We start from the raw sequence: 19,963 nt of genomic DNA, 5'->3' as shown, positions 1-19,963 counted from the left end.
ACACCCCTGCACACACACCCCTGCCCATTCACACCCATGCATATGCACACACCCCCCACACTGCCCACACACCCCCCCCACATACACACCCCACACCCCCCACACACACCCCTGCCCATGCACACACCCCACCACGCCCCCCACACGCCCCCATACACACCCCACACCCCCCACACACCTCTGCCCATGAACACCCATGCACATGCACACACCCCACACCCCACACCACACCCCCACACCCACACCCCACACACCCCACACCCATGCACACACCCATCTCACACCCCTGCACACACACACCCCTGCCCATGCACACCCATGCACACACACCCCACACCCCACCCCCACACCCCACACCCTGCACACCCATGCACACACACCCCCATACCCCCCACCTCACACCCCTGCACACACACACCCCTGCCCATGCACACCCATGCACATGCACACCCCCCCACACACCCCCATACCCAACACACACCCCACACACACCCCTGCACACACACCCCTGCCCATGCACACACACACCCCACACCCCACAAACACCCCTGCCCATGCACACCCATGCACATGCACACACACCCCACACACACTCCGGCACACACACATCCATGCAGACGCACACCCCCCCCACACCCCTGCAAACACCCATGCACACGCACACACACCCATGCACACACCCCCCAGACCCCCCCACACACCCATGCACACACCCCCCCCACACACCCATGCGTGCACACACCCCACACACACGCCCCACCCCCATCTCACACCCCTGCACACACACCCCACACATACACTCCGGCACACACACATCCATGCACACGCACACCCCCCCACACCCCTGCAAACAGCCATGCACATGCACACACACCCATGCACACCTCACACCCCTGCACACGCACACCCATGCACATGCACACACCCCCCACACCCCACACACACCCCCCATATACACACCCCACACCCCCCACACCCCCGCACACACACCCCTGCCCATGCACACCCATGCACATGCACACACCCCACCACACCCCACACACACCCCCCACATACCCCACACCCCACACACACCCCTGCACACACACCCCTGCCCATGCACACCCATGCACAGGCACACACACCCTCACATACCCCACACCCCCCCACACCTCACACCCTTGCCCATGCACACCCATGCACATGCACACACCCCCTCACCCCCCACACACACCCTTACCCCACACACACCCCACATACATACCCCACACGCAGCCCTGCACACACACGCCTGCCCATGCACATCCATGCACATGCACACACACCCACACACACACCACACACCCCCACACCCCTGCACATACACACCCCTGCCCATGCACACCCATGCACATGCACACACACCCCACACACACACCCCACCCCCCACACCCCCCACACACCCCCCACACACACCCATGTGCACACACAATCGGCCACACACCCCTGCCCATGCACAGCCTGCACATGCACACACACCCACACCGCACACCCCACACCCCCCACACACCCCTGCACACCCCTGCCCATGCACACCCATGCACATGCACACACACCCCACACCCCACACACTCTGGCACACACACACACCCCTGCCCATGCACACCCCACACACCCATGCACACACACCCCACACACACCACACCCACCCCTGCGCACACACACCCCTGCCCATGCACACCCATGCACATGCTCACCCCCACACCCCTGCCCATGCACACCCATGCACACGCACACCCCACACACCCCTGCCCATGCACACCCTGCACATGCACACACCACACGCCACACACACCCATGCACACACCCCACACACACCCCACACTCCCATGTACACACACCCCCCACACACACCCATCCACCTGCACACACACACCTCACACATACACTCCTGCACACACACCCCTGCCCATGCACATCCATGGACATGCACACCCACCCATGCACACACACCCCACAAACCCCTGCACACACACCCCACAAACCCCTGCACACACACCCATGCACACATCCCCCACATCCCTGCACACACATTCCTGCCCATGCACACCCATGCACATGCACACACACACCCCTGCACACACACCCCTGCCCATGTACACCCACGCACACGCACACACACCCCATATACCCCCTGCACACACACCCCTGTGCATGCACACCCATGCACACACACACCCCTGCCCACACACACACCCCTGCTCAGGCACACACACCCCTGCCCAGGCACACACCCACGTGTATACACCCCTGCCCACACCCACACACCCTTGCCCACACACACATACTCCTGGCCAGCACACACACCCATGGCCAGGCACTCACACCCCTGTCCAGGCACACACACCCACGCACACACACCCCTCCCCATGCACACACACCCTTGGCCAGGCACACACACCCATGCACACACACCCCTGCCCACACTTACCCCTGCCCATGCACACACACCTGTCCACGCACACACACCCCTACCCACACACACATCCATTCACATACACCCTTGCATACACACCAGGGTGCTGGATGCTCCCGAGCCACCCTCTGGGCCTTGGGGCCAGCCACTCACACACACCCCTGACCACGCACACACAGCCATGCACAGACACCCCTGCCCACGCACACACACTCACGCACACATACCTACTCTCACACATCCCTGACCACACACACAGACATGCACAGACACCCCTGCCCATGCACACCCACTCTCACACCAGACTGAAAACACAAGCACTCACACACCCCTACCCACTCACACATACCCCGACCACACACACCCACGCATACACACCCTGCCCATGCACACACATCCCTGCCCATGCACACACCCCTCCATGCACACACATCCATGCACACACCTGCATACACACAACCATGCATACACACCCCTGCCTCCCCACACACCCATGCACACACAGCCCTCCCCAGGCACACAAGCCCATGCACAGACACCATGCACACACCTGCCCACACACCCGTCCACACACACCCGTGCACACACCCCTGCCCATGCATACACACCCTTGCCCACACAATCTATGCACACACACCCTTGCCCATGCACACACACCCGTGCCCGCACACACCCATGCATACACACCGGGGTGCTGGATGCTCCCGAGCCACCCTCCAGGCCTCGGGGCCAGCCCACTCACACACACCACTGACCATGCACACACGCACATGCACACACACCCCACCCCACGCACACAACCCTGTGCCTGGCTGCAGCTGCATGTCCGGCCTCTCCTTTACCTCCAGGCCCCGCAACCAGAGCTCAGGTCCAGCCACCAGACACCTTTGGGTGGAACATGACCCAGAGCTGCAACTCGAGGCTTCCTGCCTACAGGTGAGCAGCTTGTGGCCACCGCTGTCTAGGTCATGCAGCCCTCTGTGCCTGAGTGTCCTGGTGGGATGGTGCTTGGCAGTGGGGCAGGGTTGTACCCCTGGGAAGTGCTCCACATCTTATGAATGACTAGGATGCCACAGCCCCAGTGCTTAGCCTGGCCCTGGGGCCAGCTCTTGGTAGCCTCAAGGACCCTCAGAGGTCATCACACTCCATGGAAGCCAGCAGCTGCCTTAAGCCATCCACATCAAGGGGCAGCTCAGGCTCCCCAGGGCCTGCTGATGACAGTGTCGTGCCCACGGGAGGAGGCACCTTCCTGGCAGAGGACCTTGTGTGGAAGGCTGTGGTGTGGCCTCACCTCTGACTGGCACCCAGGACATCCAGGATGTTGGAGAAGAGGTGGTGGTGCTCCATCTGGGTCACGGTCGCCCGCAGCTCCTTGGACTGCAGGAACTCCTCCACCAGGACGCTCAGGCTGTGCTGGTAGGAGAACTCTGATGTGAGGATCTCGAACATGGCCTGTGGAGAGGGGCCTGGGTGAGCCCCACGATGACACTGGACACGGGCATGCCTCGGAGACCAATGCTTGGAACAGGAGGACATGACCCAGGTGGCAGGGGCAAGTGGGGACAGGAGTCCCAGACAGACCCCTGGATGGGGCTGTCAGGATGGCTGGCTTGGAGACGCCAGCCCAACGTCCCTGGATGCCCCTGGCTGGGTGCCTTATGAGCCGCACGAAGCTGGGCAACGACCCGTCCTCGTCAGAGAAGGGGGTGATGGCAGCCCCTGGACTCTGAGGATTCACCCGGTGATGCGAAGGGGCTCTGTAAGGGCCTGGCGCAGGTGGAGGCACAGCCCGGGCCTGTGTGAGGCTCTGGTCAGTGTGACAGGGCCTGGCGCTGGAGGTGGCCGCAGAGGGATGGCTGGGTGGTGCCACCGTGGCTGCTGCCCTTCCCTGGGTGTTGCATGGCCCAGGCCATGGGGGACAGCCCTCCTGCCCAGGGCCCTCCCCTCCTGCCCAGGGCCCTTTTACCTCCTGCCTTTTCCGCTCCTCAGTGGAGAGCTGGTCCAGGATGCCCAATTCCACCACCTGGGGGGACACAGGCCCAGGAGCTCCAGGTCACACGTCCTAGAAGCCTGGGCCAAAGTCTCTCTTCTTTCCTCCTCCTGATGGACCAGGGCCAACATGGACAGCAGAGGCTGGGGCCTGGGCAGAATACCCACAGCTACCCCACAGGGCTCAGGGAGGTCTGATCCTGGAGTAGGCCTGTCCTGCCAAGGGCCTATCCCCGTCACCTTCCTCTCTGTGGAACCCTCCTCGGGGCAGCCCCCTGGCTCCCCCCAGACACCAAAGAGCCCCAGAACAGCCCAGAAAGAGCACGGGGCATCCAGAGGGAAAGGCCAGAAGGCGAGAGGGGATCTTGTCCCAAAGATCTTCCTGGCAGATGGAGAGGCGTGGAGCCCACCCAGGGAGGGAGTGTGGAGGGCAGGACTGTGACTCAGACCCCACCTGGCGAGACGAGTCAGTGCCCTGCCTGGAAGGCCTGGGTGACGCTGTGCCCGCCCGGGCTCCCTCCTCCTCGGGACCCACAGCTGGCGGGTAGCCTTGGTGGGAGTGTGGCTCGCTTGGTAGAGCACGTCAGGATCAGGAGGGCTGCCACGCCGCCCAGGGGTCCCCTCCACCCTGATTCGTGCTCTGCTCCTCACTGGGCTGGGCAAAAAGGCCGCCAACAGCACCTGGGCCAAGAATGAGTCCCCATTCCCCAAGCCAGTGCCTCCTTCCCATGCAGGATCAGAATCTCTGGCAGTTACCAGGGTGCAGTACTGGACACTATCCCAGACAGAGGGAGACCACACGCCCCCAGCTCCCAGCAGGGGAGTAAGACTGCACTTCCAGACCTTTCTGTGGGGAGGCTGCCCGCTGCCTGCCCTCACCCCACGCTGGGCCTGCCCTGGCCGGGGTCCCGGGGTACGCAGTACCATGGAGTGTGGTGGGTGGTTGCAGTGCCAGCCCCTCTGAATGGCGAACAAGGAGCCCCATTGTACCACAGGTGGGGGCCCGCCCTCCCGGCTGCCCGCCACGCCCACGGCCACATGGTCCCCTCCCCCCTCCCTCGGGCCTCAGGGTGCCGGGTCACATGCCAGTCCACCTGGGGTACGAGCAGCCATCTCCCCCAAGCACGGGGACCACTGCTGGGCCACGCTCTCCACTGAGACCCCTGCAGGGCAGGGATGGGCCCCCAGTGGGTCAGATATGGGAAGTGAAGGAGTGGCTTGGCCCGGGCCCCAGCTCCAAGCCCCGGCCCCTCCCATCCCAGCTGTCTCCCTGCGCAGACCCCTCAGCCCTCTCCTGGGGCGGGGGCCCTGGGAAGGGACTCCTGGTGCCCGCAGCTCCCTGCAGGGCAGTCTGAGCAGGGCCGGCCCTCGCACGCACAATGGCAGGGCTCTGCATGGGCAGGGCGACTCTGAGGGCGCAGGAGGGAGACCCCCAGGTCTGCCACCCACAGCCCAGGGGCTTCTGAGAGGCTGCCCACCCTCCCTGGGACGACTGGGCTGCTGCTGGGGACCAGCCACCTGGGCTCGGGAAGGAACAGAGGGGGACCCCTGTGGCTTCTCCCTGCCTCTGTGGGGCAGCCTCACCCACCCTCCGGCGCTACCTCCGGGAGCTGGCTCCAGGTGACCTGGGCGGGCCGGTAGCTCTTGACCACAATGGTGGTGTCCACCTTCCGGGCTCCCTCGGGGCTGGAGGATTCATCGAGGATGTCGTCATCAGACTCCTGGCTGGTGTTCAGGCCCCGCTCCTGGATCTCCTGGTAGAGCTGGGGGTCTAGAGAGAGAAGGAGGGTGACCTATGGCCCTGGGGGATTGGAAAAGGCTGCGCCTCCCTGGAACCTGCCAGCTGAGTCCTCTAGGCCCACGGGCTCTCACGGCTGTGGGAGAGGGAGGCTTTGGGAGGGGACTGCCCCAGGCTGGGCGCCAGTCCAAAGACCTCTCCTATGCCACAAGCCCCACCCGAAATGGGCTGGTCCCGGCTCAGGGTGCCTCCAAACCCTCATAGCAGACACCGACCAGCCTTACCCCGAGACATGGGGCATTGCTGCTACCTCCTGGGGACATTTCCCAGAGATTTCTGTAGAGCAGGCCTGGGTATCCCCTCCTGGGCCCATGCCTGTCCATAAAGCTTCTGGGGGCTGGAGGGGGCCATTGTGTCTTGGGGCCTCAGGCCTGCAGCTGGGCATTCGAGGCCTTAGCCCTCCCCAGGCCTCATTGCCTCTAATCTCTTTACACCCCCAGGCACTTGGACCCAGGTAGCAGGCACCTCCCTATGTCAACCTCCCTGTGCGATATTCTCATCTCCCCCCAGCAGGCTGAGCGTGCACCACCGCCACCCCTGCTGGAGGCCCCAACACACGGCTCCCCTTCAGCCTCGAAGAGTCTGGGCAGAGCCCATGGCGTGGGGCCGGCTCCCTCTGATCTGGCCTTGGTCCCCCAACACGGCCACTGTAGGCTGGGCCCAGCACACACATGGGGTGTTCAGGGCAAGACTGGGGGCTCTGTCGGTACCCTGCCCTTCAGAACACACAAATAGAGTCCAAGGGAACTTTCTAGACCTTTCTAGACTCATCAGAGCTACACGATCAGACCAGCCACTGGGACCTCAGACTCTGGAAGGACCCTGTCAAGCAGCTTTGGTGACCCCGAGACACCAAACTGAGGCCCACCCGAACCCCAGGATGCCCCAGTGAGACCAGTTTCAACTGGAGCCCAGCCCAGCCTGCGGTGCCTCCCAAAGCCACACTCACCGTCCTTGAAGGAGCCCTTGTGCCGTTTCCTCCCCAGCGTCTTCTGCACAAAAGAGAGACACAGAAACCGCAGCTGTCAGCGGGGCAGGTGTGGCCCATAGCGATTCTGCCCTGGGACCCCAGAGACCTCACGGCTCCACAGGTGAAGCTGTGCCCAATAGATGTCAGCTCCACAAGGCCTCATGGCCGCCAAGGAGAGGCCAGGACAGGTGGGAGGAGGGATCCGAGCAGGCAGGACACATGACTGAGGACTGCTTGGAGGAGGAGGAAGGGTTGAACTCATTGTGAGGAGACACTCAGAAGAGTTTCAAGCAGGCCCGTGGCAGGGCAGGTGAGGTTGGGAGAGGGCTGTGTAGGGACAGTGGGGCAGGACACAGGGCCCTGGGGACTGGGACCTGGTGGGGCAGATGAGCAAGGGTTGGCCAGTGTCCAGCCCCAAGCATGGGCCTGGGTGCCCCAGCAGAAGCCCAGGATGGCAGAAGTGACGGGAGGGCTGGGCTCCTGGGAAGCCCTCACACTCAGGTGCCCGACTTGGAGCCCACCCTCCTTGGCTGGGACACCATACTTTCCCGACGCCACAGGTGTGCTGGTTCCCGGAAGGAAAGGGGCTGGTTTCTTGGAACGAGCTGGGGCCTGTAAACTCCCCTTACTGGTTGGGAGCATGTGGCGCTCCCAGATGCACCTGGCCTGGCACCCTCAGCCCCGTGCCCCGCACCCCACCTCAAGGGCTCCCCCAGCCCCCCTTCGGCCTCCAGGTCTGGCTGGAGCTGTTGCCCACCCCCCCCACAACCCCCCGACCCCGTCCTCTCCTCCTGTTTGCTTCTGCGCTAACCCTCCTTCCTCCGGGACCCTACCCTGACCTGAGGCCATGGGGGGCCCCATCCTCTGTGTTCCCAGCACCCTTGAGCTGCCCTCAGCATTCTCCCTGCGCTGGAGGCCCTCTGAGGACCAGGCCCACGACCCTGGGCTCACTTTGGAACCCCAGCACCAAGCATGTGGTAGGTGCCCAGGAAGTGTCTGCTGACTGCATGAAATCAACCGTGAATGAATGAATAGAGCCCCATGGGCCTGGGCCTGGTGGGTGTAGAAAGTGGTCCCTTCTAGCTGCTGGGGTGCAGGGGACTGTGGCAGAGGTGCCGAGGCATTTCTGAGTCCTGGGTGTCTCAGGTAGGCACAGCAAGAGAGAGCTGTGACCGAGGACAGTGGCACGGGGTCCCCACCTCAGCCACCATCGGCCTGCAGTGGATGCCCATGGGACATTCTGACAGGTGGTCTTGGCATCTCCTGAGGCTGGCACTGCCACTCCCAGTCTGGGCAGGAGCCGGGGCTGAGGAAGCAGCTGGACAGCAACCAGTGAAGAAGACGCCCTGGCATGCACCTTCCGTGGACACTGCCCAGAGGATGCCCAGAGGGCGGCTGTGATCTTTGCTTCCACACGGGGAAGCCAAGGCTCAGGAAGGTTCAGGAACTTGTCTGGGTCATGCAGCACCTGCCCCCGCCCTCGTCCTTCACTGAGGCAGCCCATATGCTTGGGGCCTGTTTTCCAACACGTCTGAGCAAGGCGCCCAACAAGAAGGATGACCCTGGGGCCAGCCCTGCATCTGCTCTGCATTCCTGAGGGTGCTCAGGGCTGCCAGGGCCTCCTGATGGGCGGTTCCAGGGCAGCTCGCCTCCCCCACCCCAGCGCTGCCTGAGCCCAGACCCACCAGCTAAAGAGACCAAGCAGGGTGGCCAGAGTCCCAGTCCTGACTGGGTGGGTGTCCAGGTGCCCCACAACTCTCCCTGAACATGGCTTCCAGCTCCAGGGCTGCCTGAAATGAAGACCTGGCCCCCAAGCTGCAGGGGATGGTGACTCCGAGGATGAGGGACACTGGGCCCAGGAGTCACAGCTGGACGCACTGTCCCCTGGACCCTAGTGACACATGCAGCCAGGCTACACCCTGCCCAGCAAAGGGCCTGCCACCACCATGCCCCAGATCTAGAGCTACTGCCAGCAGGCAGGGAAGCAGGGCTCTGTGTACAGAGGGAATGTGCAAACTTCTCCCGAGCCCCAGGCCACCGCACAGCTGCCCCACCTCAGTCCCTCCCACCTGAGTCCCTGTCCGGAGCTGCCGGGGCAGATGGAGCCCAGGCCAGTCACTGCAGCAAGGTCACCCTGAGCCCTATCATCCAGGCAGGCCGGCTCCTGTCCGGGGCTCGGAAACAGGGACTGGGCCCTTCCAGGGATCTGCCCTCTACCAAGGCTGGGAGTGGGGACACCAGAGTCTGGGGGCCTGGGTAGAACCCTCGACCTTTCCGAGCCTCTGCTGCCTCGTCTGTAAGGTGGGATCTTCACACTCAAAGACTGGTCTGAACTGGAATAAACCAGTCGAGAGCCCTCATGCAGCAGGTGCTTACTAACAGCAGCTGCCATGATGCAGAAGATGACGGTGGTGGAGACAGCCAGGCCACCCCTCTGCCTAGCAGCCCCCTCCCTGAGGTCCACACGGGCAGGCCCCTACCTTGTTTTTGGCCGGGCTCCGAGTGTGAGGCTGGCTGGGTTCCTCGGCCAGAGCCTGGAGCTTAGGGCTTAGCTGGATGGCGTCCCCCTGGACACCTGGCTTCCCCAGGCCCTTCATGGCTGCCCGGTAGGATTGATTCCGCAGGTTCCGCCTCAGCATGCCCCCGGGGTCCTTGTCCATGTCCATGTCATCCAGGGAGAAGCTGGGGGCTGGGAGGAGCTTAGGGTTCCGCCGGGCGGCCTCCCTGCTAAGTACAGCCGCCCCGAAGCTCTGGTGGCGGGCTGGGGTCTTTGCCTTGCTGGCCATGGCCAGGCTCTTGGGGATCAGCTGTTGGGTGCCCAGCTTGAGGGCCGCCGGGCTCTCTGTGCTCAGGACGATGGGCCGTGGCTCCTCGTGCCCCGGGGGCCGAGGCTGTGGGGGTGCCGGGACCTCGGGCTGGAAGGCAGCATTGTCTCTAACACGCAAGGAGCCACGGACCATTGGGAGCCCAGAGGCTGGGTTCCCACCGGCATCGAGCCGGAGCTCCGAGTGGAAGCGGTATTCCAGGAGCTTCTCCTCCAAGGAGCTGTCTGAGTGCCGCTGGGACATGCTGGGTGGCTGTAGGGTCCTGGGGGAAGGGCAGAAGTGAGGTCTCGTGAGGCTGCTCTCCCCTGCCCCCTCGGGTGTCCACCCCCCTGCTCCTTCAAATATGCCTGTCCGGAGCCCCAGTACAGCTCCCAGGACACAACGTGCAAGGACAGCGACGCAGCCAGGAGCAGAGTGGGTCAGCGGCATCGCCAGCCCTAACCACCGGGAGCCAGCCACGTCTGAGGCCGGAGGCTAGACATAGGATGGGACTGGGCAGGGGTTGGTTCTCCGAGCTCCAAGGGACCAGGTGGGCACAGCCTATGGGGGAGGCTGGACCTCGGAGGCTGGGAGGCCACACTGCTTCCTCTGACGGGCAGCACGCGCTGGCTGAGGACACATTCCTGAGCCTGGAGGCAGGTGGAGCAGCTCAGGTGCATGGCCCTGGAGCCCTGCAGACCTGGCCTGGAATCCTGGCTCACACCTGGCAGCCATGCAGCATCCTGGAACCACTTCCTTGTGGTGAACACAAGGGTGATGGCGCTGCACTGGGGGGCTTCCTGAGGCTGGCATCAGCCACAGCGGCAGTGACCGCAGCCTCTGCCTCACTGGGGTCTTCCAGGCACCTGAACCAGGCTCTGCGGGGGCAGGTGCATTTGCCCACATGCTCCCAGCCTGAGCCCAGGCCTGTGTGATTCCCCTCTCTCAGCCACACAGTGACATGACTGTGGCGGACTGTCCATGGAACCTTTCCACACACCAGGCAACACGCTTGCATTTTCCCACGTTTCGGAACTGGGCATAAAGCTGACAATTCTGGTCTCAGAAGCCCCACTAGGCAGCAGCCCAAGAGTCCGGTGTGACACCTGGCCACTGGGCAGGTGGCAGGGGTGGCAGCCCAGTCTCAAGTATACCACCCAGCACAGAGCAGGAGCTGCCCTGCAGACATCTCTGTAGCCCGATCCCCACACCCCGTGGGCTGCCCCGCCCCCGCCACACTCCTGCCCGTCCCTCCTGGCAGCGCGTGTCCCTGAGCCCATCTCTACCCCACTGTTCCCTTCATGGTCCGGGGCTGGCAACCCTGCCCCTGACACTGCTGTTTCCCGTTTCTCACTTTCCTCCTTCCAGACCTGAGGCAGGGCTGCCCTTCTGCCCCTCGGCAATGGCACAGTCCTGAGACTGGCTTTGGGACATGTGTCCCTGCCAGGTAGGAATGTGGACAGCCAGCTCTCGACCTGCCTCTGCGTCTTCCCTGGCTGCCATGACTATAGGCACGTGTGGCCGGGCAGAGCCCCAGTGGCCTGGACCCTGTATGACCGAGATGTGCAGAGCCTCCAGCCGACACGGCCTCCAGGAGCCGGGCCCAGAGGTCTGTTTCCAGGCACTTCGCGGGGCTGTTGTGGCTACACATCACCTCCTGAGTGAACGGCGCATTGCTCTGCCACAGCGGTCAGGCCCACAGCGAGCTTTCACGCCCCGGGCTGCTTGCAACCCCCCTGGGCACTTGCAACCCTCAGGCCACTGAGCAATGGATTCCGAGGGTCTGGTCTGTCAGGCCTCCCAGCTTTCCCCTCTGCTGCTCAGGGGCTCCCCACACATGTCAGGGAGCAGCCCTGACCCAGGCACGTGGTCAATGAGCAAGTGATGCTGCCTCTCCGTGCCTCAGTTTCAAAATCTGCAAAATGGGCATGATAAGAGCAAGGCCCACCTCCTGAAGTACGGTGGGAAGTGTAAAGCATGCAAAGTGTGTAACAGGCCTGGCCAGTGTGAGGCCTATGTCTGCGTTGCAGTCACCAAGGCCTTAATGAATCAAAGACAAGCTCACGCTACCTATGCTCAGGGAGCTTTGTAGGCTCAAAAGGTAACAACATGGAGAAAACTCACTGCTTTCATTCTTTCCCTTTTAAAAAATAAAAATAAAAACAGTAACAGCCACCACCCAGTATGCCTCCTATACACCCAGAACGTCACACACATGAAAATGATCGGAGTCTCTTGGGGGTGGAAACTGATTTTTCTGATGGGAAAATAAGGCTGAGTCACTTGCCCAAAGTCACTTCCTGCAGGGAGGTTGCCTACAGTCAGCCACACAACTGACCTGGATTAGCACCTTTGGAGCGTCCACAGGGCACCTGGGAAACCCCTCTGTCCCTGCTCAGCCCCGGGAGCCACTATACTCTCCCAGGACACAAATTCTCTGCTAAAACCATCCCAGGAAGGCACGTGCGGCTGAGCCTTCCAGGCCCCAGGGAGGGACGGCCCCCACGCTGGCTGGGAGGGTACATTCCTCAGGACATTCCGAATCACCGCTGAGGACAGCAGCAGACACAACAGGCCTCCCCTGGGGCTGGTGTCCGTGACACTGACCAGGGTGACGCCAGTCTGCACCATCCCAGGATCACCCGCTCACAGTAGCGTGTCTGCCTTTTACCCAGGCCTAGCCGAGAAATCCGTTTCTTTTAGGCTTCTGTCTACACGCCAAGCAGAGCGCAATCCAGTGGGTGGCCAGCGTAGGTGGTCTACGGCCCTGCAGTCCTTTTATTCTAAATGTGATTACTTTACCTGGGGGGCATTTGATGTGGGCTGACGTGCCCACATCAGTGTGCCCCATCTCCCACCAAACAAATGTCCCCAAGACCCCACAGCCCCCAAATACAGAGACCCCAGCCTGCACTGTCTCAGCCTTCTGACTCTCATAGAGGCCTTCCTCCTTCCTAATGGGGCCAGACTGCCCAGGCCTGACTGTCCCTGACCACATCCTCTGAGACGGTGTCCTGGCCCTGGCCCTGGCCGGCAGCACTCCCTGGCTGGCCGTGGCTGTCCCAGGAGAGGTCAAAGTCTGCTCCACTGCCAGAAGGTGCCCAAACGGGAACCTGTCAGGTGAGCCAGAGCCTGAGCCATTGCTGGGTGTGACCTCTGCTCCCAGTGAGGCAGCCGCACCCACAGGCCTAACAGAGAGCCTGAGGGGTGTGGGCAGTCCAGAGCCCCTCAGGAGCCGGCTCTCGGGAGCTGTGGCCCTGGCAGGCACCCGCACCCGTTGCCTTCTGTTTTTCAGTTTTTCTAAAGAGCTATGAAGGCACTGACAACGTTTCAAAAGTCAACGAGCACCAAAGACTTAGCGTGAAAGCCCAGCGTCCCCTCTTCCACGCTGCCCTGATCCCTGGAGGCCACTGCTCCGGGTCCCTCAGCTTTTCCCAGAAAAAGGCACAGCCTGGTCTCAGTGACCCCCACCTATGGGCATCCCTACCCCCTCCCTGCCTCTTGGACGAGGACTCCATCATGGCCAGCCCCATCACAGGATGTCTGTGCCTTGCCCACCTCTTGTTAATGATTTTCTCTCATTTGACCAGCCTGGTTTCCCCAGTTAATTTTTCCCTGAGTGTTCCGGCGTCTCTGCCATGTGCTTCTTGAGAATATATTCTATATGTTCGGCAGGCCAGCTCCGTGTTTTTCCCAGACACCCCCCATCCTCCCTCTCCAGAGGGCCCGGTGCTCTGGGCCTCACCCTGGGCGGATCCCAGGACCTCCTCTGCTGCTTCTGGGGCCCCTCTCACCTGCTCTGGGCCCTCACTGTGCTGAAGCACATCCCCAGGCACTGTCCCAGGAGGCCACACGGGAGCCATCTTTTGGACTGCCTGAAAATGTCTTGTTTCTTCCTCTCCCCTGACTGGCGAGGAGATGAGCGTTCCCACTGTAGATGGTTTTCTCCCAGAGTCAGGCAGCGCCCTTCCCTTGTCTTCAGAGTTGCTGGGGAAGGGCCCCAATGCCCCGATCTCTTCCTCCGATCACGACCGGTGTGTGGTTCTCCCTGGCCCCACTGAGGGTCTGGTGCACCTGCTGAAGCCTGGGAGCTCTGGCTGTCGTGCTGATGTGCCTCCGTAGGGTCCGCGTTGGTTCACTGAGCCAGCCTGGGAGCTCTGATCGTCGCGCTGATGTGCCTCCGTAGGGTCCATGTTAGTCCACTGAGCCAGGTGCTGGGTGGAACCCCGCCGGGCAGTCACTCATCTTTAGGGCTGCACGGATTTTCATATTATTTCTTCCACTCTGTTTCCTCTTTCTGGAATACCCACTAATGAGGATTAAGCACTGGCATTTTCTCCTAATTCCTTACCTTTCCTCCCCTACTTTGTTCTCTGTGTGAGGTTTTCTCTACTTGAACTTCTTATCTGCCCCTGGTCTTGTCATTTTCATTATCCTCAAAGAGCCCTCTGCTCTTCATTCCTGGCATCCTGCTCTTGTTTTATGGGTGTAACATCTTCTATTGTCTTAGAGAGGAAGGATTACATTTTCTTTGGAGTGAGTTTCTTTCTTTCTGTCACTGCCTGCTGGAGCTGCACCCCTGGCACATACTTCCTCCTGTCTCTGCCCCTGCTGGCACAGGGCTTTCCCCAACATCTGCTGCTGGTGGTTGATTGTTTCTGCTTCTATTGAGGAGACAGGCCTTATGATGGTGGGAGGCCCAAGTGCACACACCCTGAGCACAGGTGTCTGGCCGGGAGGGCCCTCTGGGACCCCCAGCTCCATGCCAGGTCCGTATCCTGAAGCCTCTCCTGCAGGTCGGCTGGTTTCTGCAGTGGCCTCTTTCCATTTCCTCACTGAGATGCTGGTCTGCTCCTGGTGGAGACAGCGAAGGGGAGGGGCTGAGAGCTCAGACTCCTTTCAGCAGCTGGCCATGCTGTCCCGGCTGCAGCGCCACAGAGAGAGGTCAGATTTCCTGCAGCAGCCACGCAGGCCAGTGGCAGACCTGCTCCCCAGCAAAGGCAGCCCTGACTTGCTGAGCGGGGGCTCAGCACAGGGCATGCACAGGGCAGAGGGAGCCGCAGGCTGGCTGGCTGGCTGGCTGTCCTGTCTCCCCATGTCTGTGAGCCCTTGCGGGGCAGGGACAGTTTCCTGTTCGTGTCCCTACAGTGGGGCTCAGTTTCCACACTGAAGAGCAAATGCCTGCCTCGGCACGTGCTCTGCCCTGGTCTCCTAGTACCTTGATTCTGTGTCTTCCCAGAGAGGCCCTGGTGTTCCATGCCAAGAACCAACCTGCAATGGGGCTTCGCTCAAAATGAGCAGAGGCTGGGCCAGGGCAGCCCCATAGAGGTTCCGGGCCCATCTGTGACACTTTTTGGGCGACTTCCTGCTGCTTCTGCTCAGGGTGGGCTGGAAAGGACCTCCCACGGCTGAGGCCTGGGACCCAGAACTCTCTCTTTTCTCTTTACCACTAAATACCCCACCTGGTATCCCCGACACATATAGTTATGGGGCACGAGCGACTTGCCAGGAGGAGGCATGCAGCAGAGGTGAGCAGGTGGAATCCGTGGTCTCTGGGCAGTCTCAGGGGCCCCTGTCTGGCCTGTCTGAGCAGGTGGAATCCGTGGTCGCTGGCCAGTCTCAGGGCCCCCTGCCCAGCCTGTCCGTTCCTGTCTGTACTTGGCCTTGGCTGATCTGCTGGATCTCAGACCCACCACTGGTTCGGTGGGCCGCTCTGTAGCCCCGCCCTCCTGCCCCCTCATCCTTCCGGAGAGATGGGCTTCTAGTGAGTCTAGTGGGCGCCAGCCCCATCCCTCCTGCATCCCCATAGCAGTACAATCTCCCAGCCAGGGCCTTGGGCTCCGGGCATAGCTGCTCTCACGGCCACCAGGACCCAATTGCCGCAAGTTTGCTGCCCCTCTGGTTACGATGCTGCACAGGCCTCCAGCTTCATGTGGTCCCACCCTCGGGCATTTCTGTCCCTCCTACCCTGGCCTCTAGGTCCGGCTGACCCCACTCAGCCCAGTGGGGCATGGCCTCTCTAGCACCTGTCCATCCAACCTCAGTGAAGGCAAACTCAAGCTACAATGATGCTCTTGTACTCCAGTAATTCTGCCTGCCAAACTTCGGACTCGGTCACGTAATCGGGGGGAGGGCTTGGTTTTGCAAATCATGCAGCACACATCAGCCAGCTCTGTTTGCAAGGTGGCCAGGGATTTGGTTTTGCAGCCTTCACTGGGGCAGTTTTGCCCCCCCCAGGGCACATTTGGCAACATCTGGAGACATTGCTGGTAGTCAGGAGTCCTGGCTACTGGTTGACAAGGCTGCTGGAGAGAACTGTTATCTGGATCAAGGTCCCTAGGGCTGCGGTAGGGAAACCCTAGGCAGCTAAGCAGAGAGCCACCCTGCACGGTGGGGGCGGGGAAGTGCACCTGGCCCTCCCACCTGGACATAGCTGGTTCAGCCCAAAGTGCATTCCAGTCACTCCCCAGCTCCGGCTCTGAATGAGACATCCCATAAACCCAGGTGCTGTCCCTGGCTCTGCTACCACTCGCGGGGTTCCCCCAAAGGGTAGGAATCAGAGCCTGCCTCTGACAGGTGCCCACGTGGGTGACAGGTCTCCTGCCACCCGTTCACCCGCTGTAGGACAGACACACAGACAGTGCCCTCTGAATGCCCCGTCATCCACTGTGTCTTCTGCCCCTCCCCAAACTTCTGGAAGGTGGGTACTTTCCCTGGCAGATAAGGAAACCAGGTGCAGAGGGAATGTGGCCTGCCTGGGTGGGACTGCTGGCCAGGCCCTGTCCTGACCTGGATGGCTGTCCCCAAACGGGGACCGGGCAGAGTGGGGGTTCTGGCCTCAGCCAGGGAGTCACTAGAAATAAGGATGCTGTTCCAGACGGACGGTCCCCCGCGCTAAGGACAGGAGCAGCCCAGATCCATCTGGAAACCAAAACTAAAACTCAGACCCAAACTTGCGGGGAGCGCCTGCGCCTGGATCACAACGTGAACACAGATGGCCATCCTCAGGGTGGGGACCTGCGCGCCACATGTGAGCTGTGGGGACCCCGACACGCCGCTTCTCACTGCTTCACCTCTGTGCCTCAGTTTCCTCATGTGTAGGTGGAAAGTGCTTCCCACATAGGGTGGTCCTGTGGGTCAGAGATGACCCCTGGAGAGCGCCCTCAGGGAGGCCCCCCCAACAAGGGTTTCTCCCCAGTGTCCAGGTAGGGGAAGGGCCCATCCCACCCTGCAGGTGACTTTGGTCCAGGTGACTTACTTCTTCCAGGAAGCCCCCAAGACACCTCCCTTCCAGCAGGACTGGGGTGGGTGAGGAGTGCCCACCTTTAGCCCATGACTCCTGCTCTGGACAGTTTCTTTCATCTCACCCTGTTCCCCTCTGCTGGCTGTGGGCATCGCACAGCAGGGGCCACGTCTGCCTGGCACACTCGTGGGTCAACATCTTCTAACTCCTCCACACTCCTACTAGTCCCATTTTACGGATGAGGAAACCGAGGCCCCAAGAGCTGCTTAGTTCACAAAGAGCCAGGATGTGAGCCTGAAACCCACACACCTGGGAACTATGCCAAGGAGGGGTCAGGACCTGCAGCCATGGTCCCAGCCAGGCCCACACACACCCGCTAGGCCCCCACGTTAGGTGGTGCACAGACTGTTCCCCTCAAGGACACAGAGAAGATTCAGGCCTTGATTCAGGTCACATGCAGAGGCCACCAAGACCTGCCATCGCTGCCACTCCCTCAGTCCCCCTACCTACTCAAATCTCAAAAGGGATACTGTTCCCATTTCACAGACGCAGAAAGAGGCTGAGCGGCCAAGACAAGCGGCCACGGCTCCCTGGTAGGTGGGACGCACTCGTCCCCCTCCCTGCCTCCCTTCTCAGGGGAGACAAAGCAGGTCCCTCCCTGCCGCCGCCCACCAAGGCCAAGGGTGGGGGAGGGGCGTGTGGTTTGGGTTTGTCTTGGGTGTGGGGTTCTTCCTTCTTGGGGCTTTTCTGAACTTTTGGGGCCAAAGCAGGTTTGGGCGTCAGATTCCCCAAAGAGCTCCGGGAAGGGTCGTTCTGTTCCGCCCCCGACCCCATGCTCTTTCAAACTCTCTGGGGCTTCCAGAGTCCTCCGCGCTCAAGTCTGAACCCAGGTTCCGGTTGCATGGAAGTTTTCCTTTAGGAAGAGAAAGCGGCCACTCGGGGTCGAGAGAGAGCAGCGAGCGAGCGGGCGGGGACAAGCAGGGGGCTGCCTGGCGTGTGTTGGGGGGGTGCGGGTCCAAGGTCGCATCCGGCTCAGTCCGCGAGCCCCGCCCCTCCCGCCCCGGCTGAGCCCCAGGAGGGTCGCGAAGTTGTTGCGGCTCCCGGGGCGGGGCTTGCGGGAAAAGCGGAGGGGAGGAGAGGCGCCCCGGGTTCCTGGCGCCTCCCCCGGCTCCCTCGAGCCCCGGCTCACCTGTCCCCCGGCTCACCTGTCCCCCAGGCTCACCTGCGCCCCTGGGCGGAGGGACGGAGGGGCGGCGCGCGGGCGGTGCAGCTTCCAGCGCTGGGTCCTGTCCTATCCTGCAGCCGCTTCGCTCCTGCGGCAGCGCGGCCCGGCCCGGGGCGCCTCCTCCACTTCCTGCGCGGTCTGGCTGGAGGGCGGTGGCTGCGGCCCCGCAGGTGGGCGCTGGGAGGGCGGGGCTGCTCCGGGTCCGAGGGCCCGGGCGGGGAGGGCCGGGGAGGGGGCGGGGCGCGTCCCGGGCACCTGTGGCGGCGCCGTCTGCGTCACAGGTCACAGCCCCACCTGGGCCGGCTGGAGCCCACGTGATCGCCCGGACTGGATCGCGCCTCTTGATTCCCGCCGAGCCGCCGCCGCCCGCTGCCTGCGCCTTCCCTCCCCGCGTCCACGCCCCCTCGAGGCCGGCCCGGGCGTCGCCTGCCAGGCGTGGGGCCAGAGCGGCTCGGCTCCCTCCTGCGTCACTGTCCTTCCAGGCCCCGCTCCACTGCCTCCTCCAGGAAGCCTTCGGGGAAGGAGACCAGCCCTGCGGGGACCGATGTTTGCTGTAGAAAGGCCCGGCCCTCTGGATTTTTGGAAGCCAGGCGGCCAAAGACAGCCAAGAGGGCGCAAAGCACTCTGGCCACCTTTTTGGTGTGGTTGAGTCGCGGTCATCCCCATTTCACAAAGGACTGAGTCCTGTAAAGGAAGGCGCTCGCCAGCGTGCACAAGGCTGAGCCTGGACTTTCCTTGCTCCGCCTGCTGGGAACCCGTGTGAAGGTGGGGGAGGGCCCCGGGCAGAGGCTGCAGCAGCCCCCCAGCTGGGGGTTCAGGAATCAGGCTACCTGGTGCTGTGGGAGGGGCTGGGGGCTGAGCCAAGCCTCCCAAGCTTGGGCCTGGCCATTCAGGAATGTGACCTGAGGTCCCAGGGCTCAGACCCACTTCTGGCCTGCCTCTTTTCAGGAAAGGCCTGTTGCCAAAGGCTTCCATGTGAACATCCACACTGGGCTTTGGGTCAGCTTCTACCAGCGTCCCCTCACTTACCCCAGGCCTCGGGGTCGTGGGCCGGGCACTGGTGTGCCAGCCAGAGGCACTGACCACCCTCCTCCCAGGACCAGCCTCCCTCGCCTGGGCGTCTGTGAGATCCCCTTGCGTGGTGAGGAGACGCCACAGGCCGGGGGCTGTCACTTGGCATTTTCTCAGGTGTCATGGTTAGAGGGGCGGCCTGCCCTGCCCCTCCTGCACTGGTCGCCCCACCCACTAGTCTCCCAATGTCGGCCCTGTGGCTGGGGCTGCCTGGGTGTCAGGTGCCACCTGGGCAGGGCACAGGCTGGCCTCAGGGATGGGTCCCATGGGCCATCCGTCCCCCAGGGGGGAGGGGGATGAGGGAGGAACTAAGAGCTGACCCCCTGTGGGCTGCAGCCACCAGCTGGAGCCGCCTGTGGGGAGGTTCCACTTCCAGGCAGCTCTTGGGAAAGGCAGGTGGCTGCTGCCCTCCTGAGTCCATGATGGGTA

The 19,963-nt window shown here is 62.4% G+C and overlaps 1 protein-coding gene across 1 annotated transcript in view; it reads right to left on the bottom strand.

The window, feature by feature from the left end:
* ARHGEF16 (Rho guanine nucleotide exchange factor 16) overlaps positions 1-18,601 on the bottom strand; it is a 32,242-nt gene extending 13,641 nt beyond the window's left edge. Inside the window, exons 1-6 of the mRNA XM_030805357.1 lie at positions 18,461-18,601; positions 9,672-10,278; positions 7,171-7,213; positions 6,025-6,194; positions 4,401-4,457; positions 3,726-3,886 (exon numbers count right to left, since the gene is read on the bottom strand). Of these exons, the coding sequence (XP_030661217.1) occupies positions 3,726-3,886; positions 4,401-4,457; positions 6,025-6,194; positions 7,171-7,213; positions 9,672-10,259 (1,019 nt within the window). The 5' untranslated portion in view covers positions 10,260-10,278; positions 18,461-18,601. The remainder of the gene's footprint in view (positions 1-3,725; positions 3,887-4,400; positions 4,458-6,024; positions 6,195-7,170; positions 7,214-9,671; positions 10,279-18,460) is intronic.
* Positions 18,602-19,963: the final 1,362 nt, after the last annotated feature.

The sequence above is a fragment of the Nomascus leucogenys genome, chromosome 24 (genome assembly GCF_006542625.1).
Source record: "Nomascus leucogenys isolate Asia chromosome 24, Asia_NLE_v1, whole genome shotgun sequence".
NCBI lineage: Eukaryota > Metazoa > Chordata > Mammalia > Primates > Hylobatidae > Nomascus > Nomascus leucogenys.
This window is presented reverse-complemented; position numbering and strand designations above follow the sequence as displayed.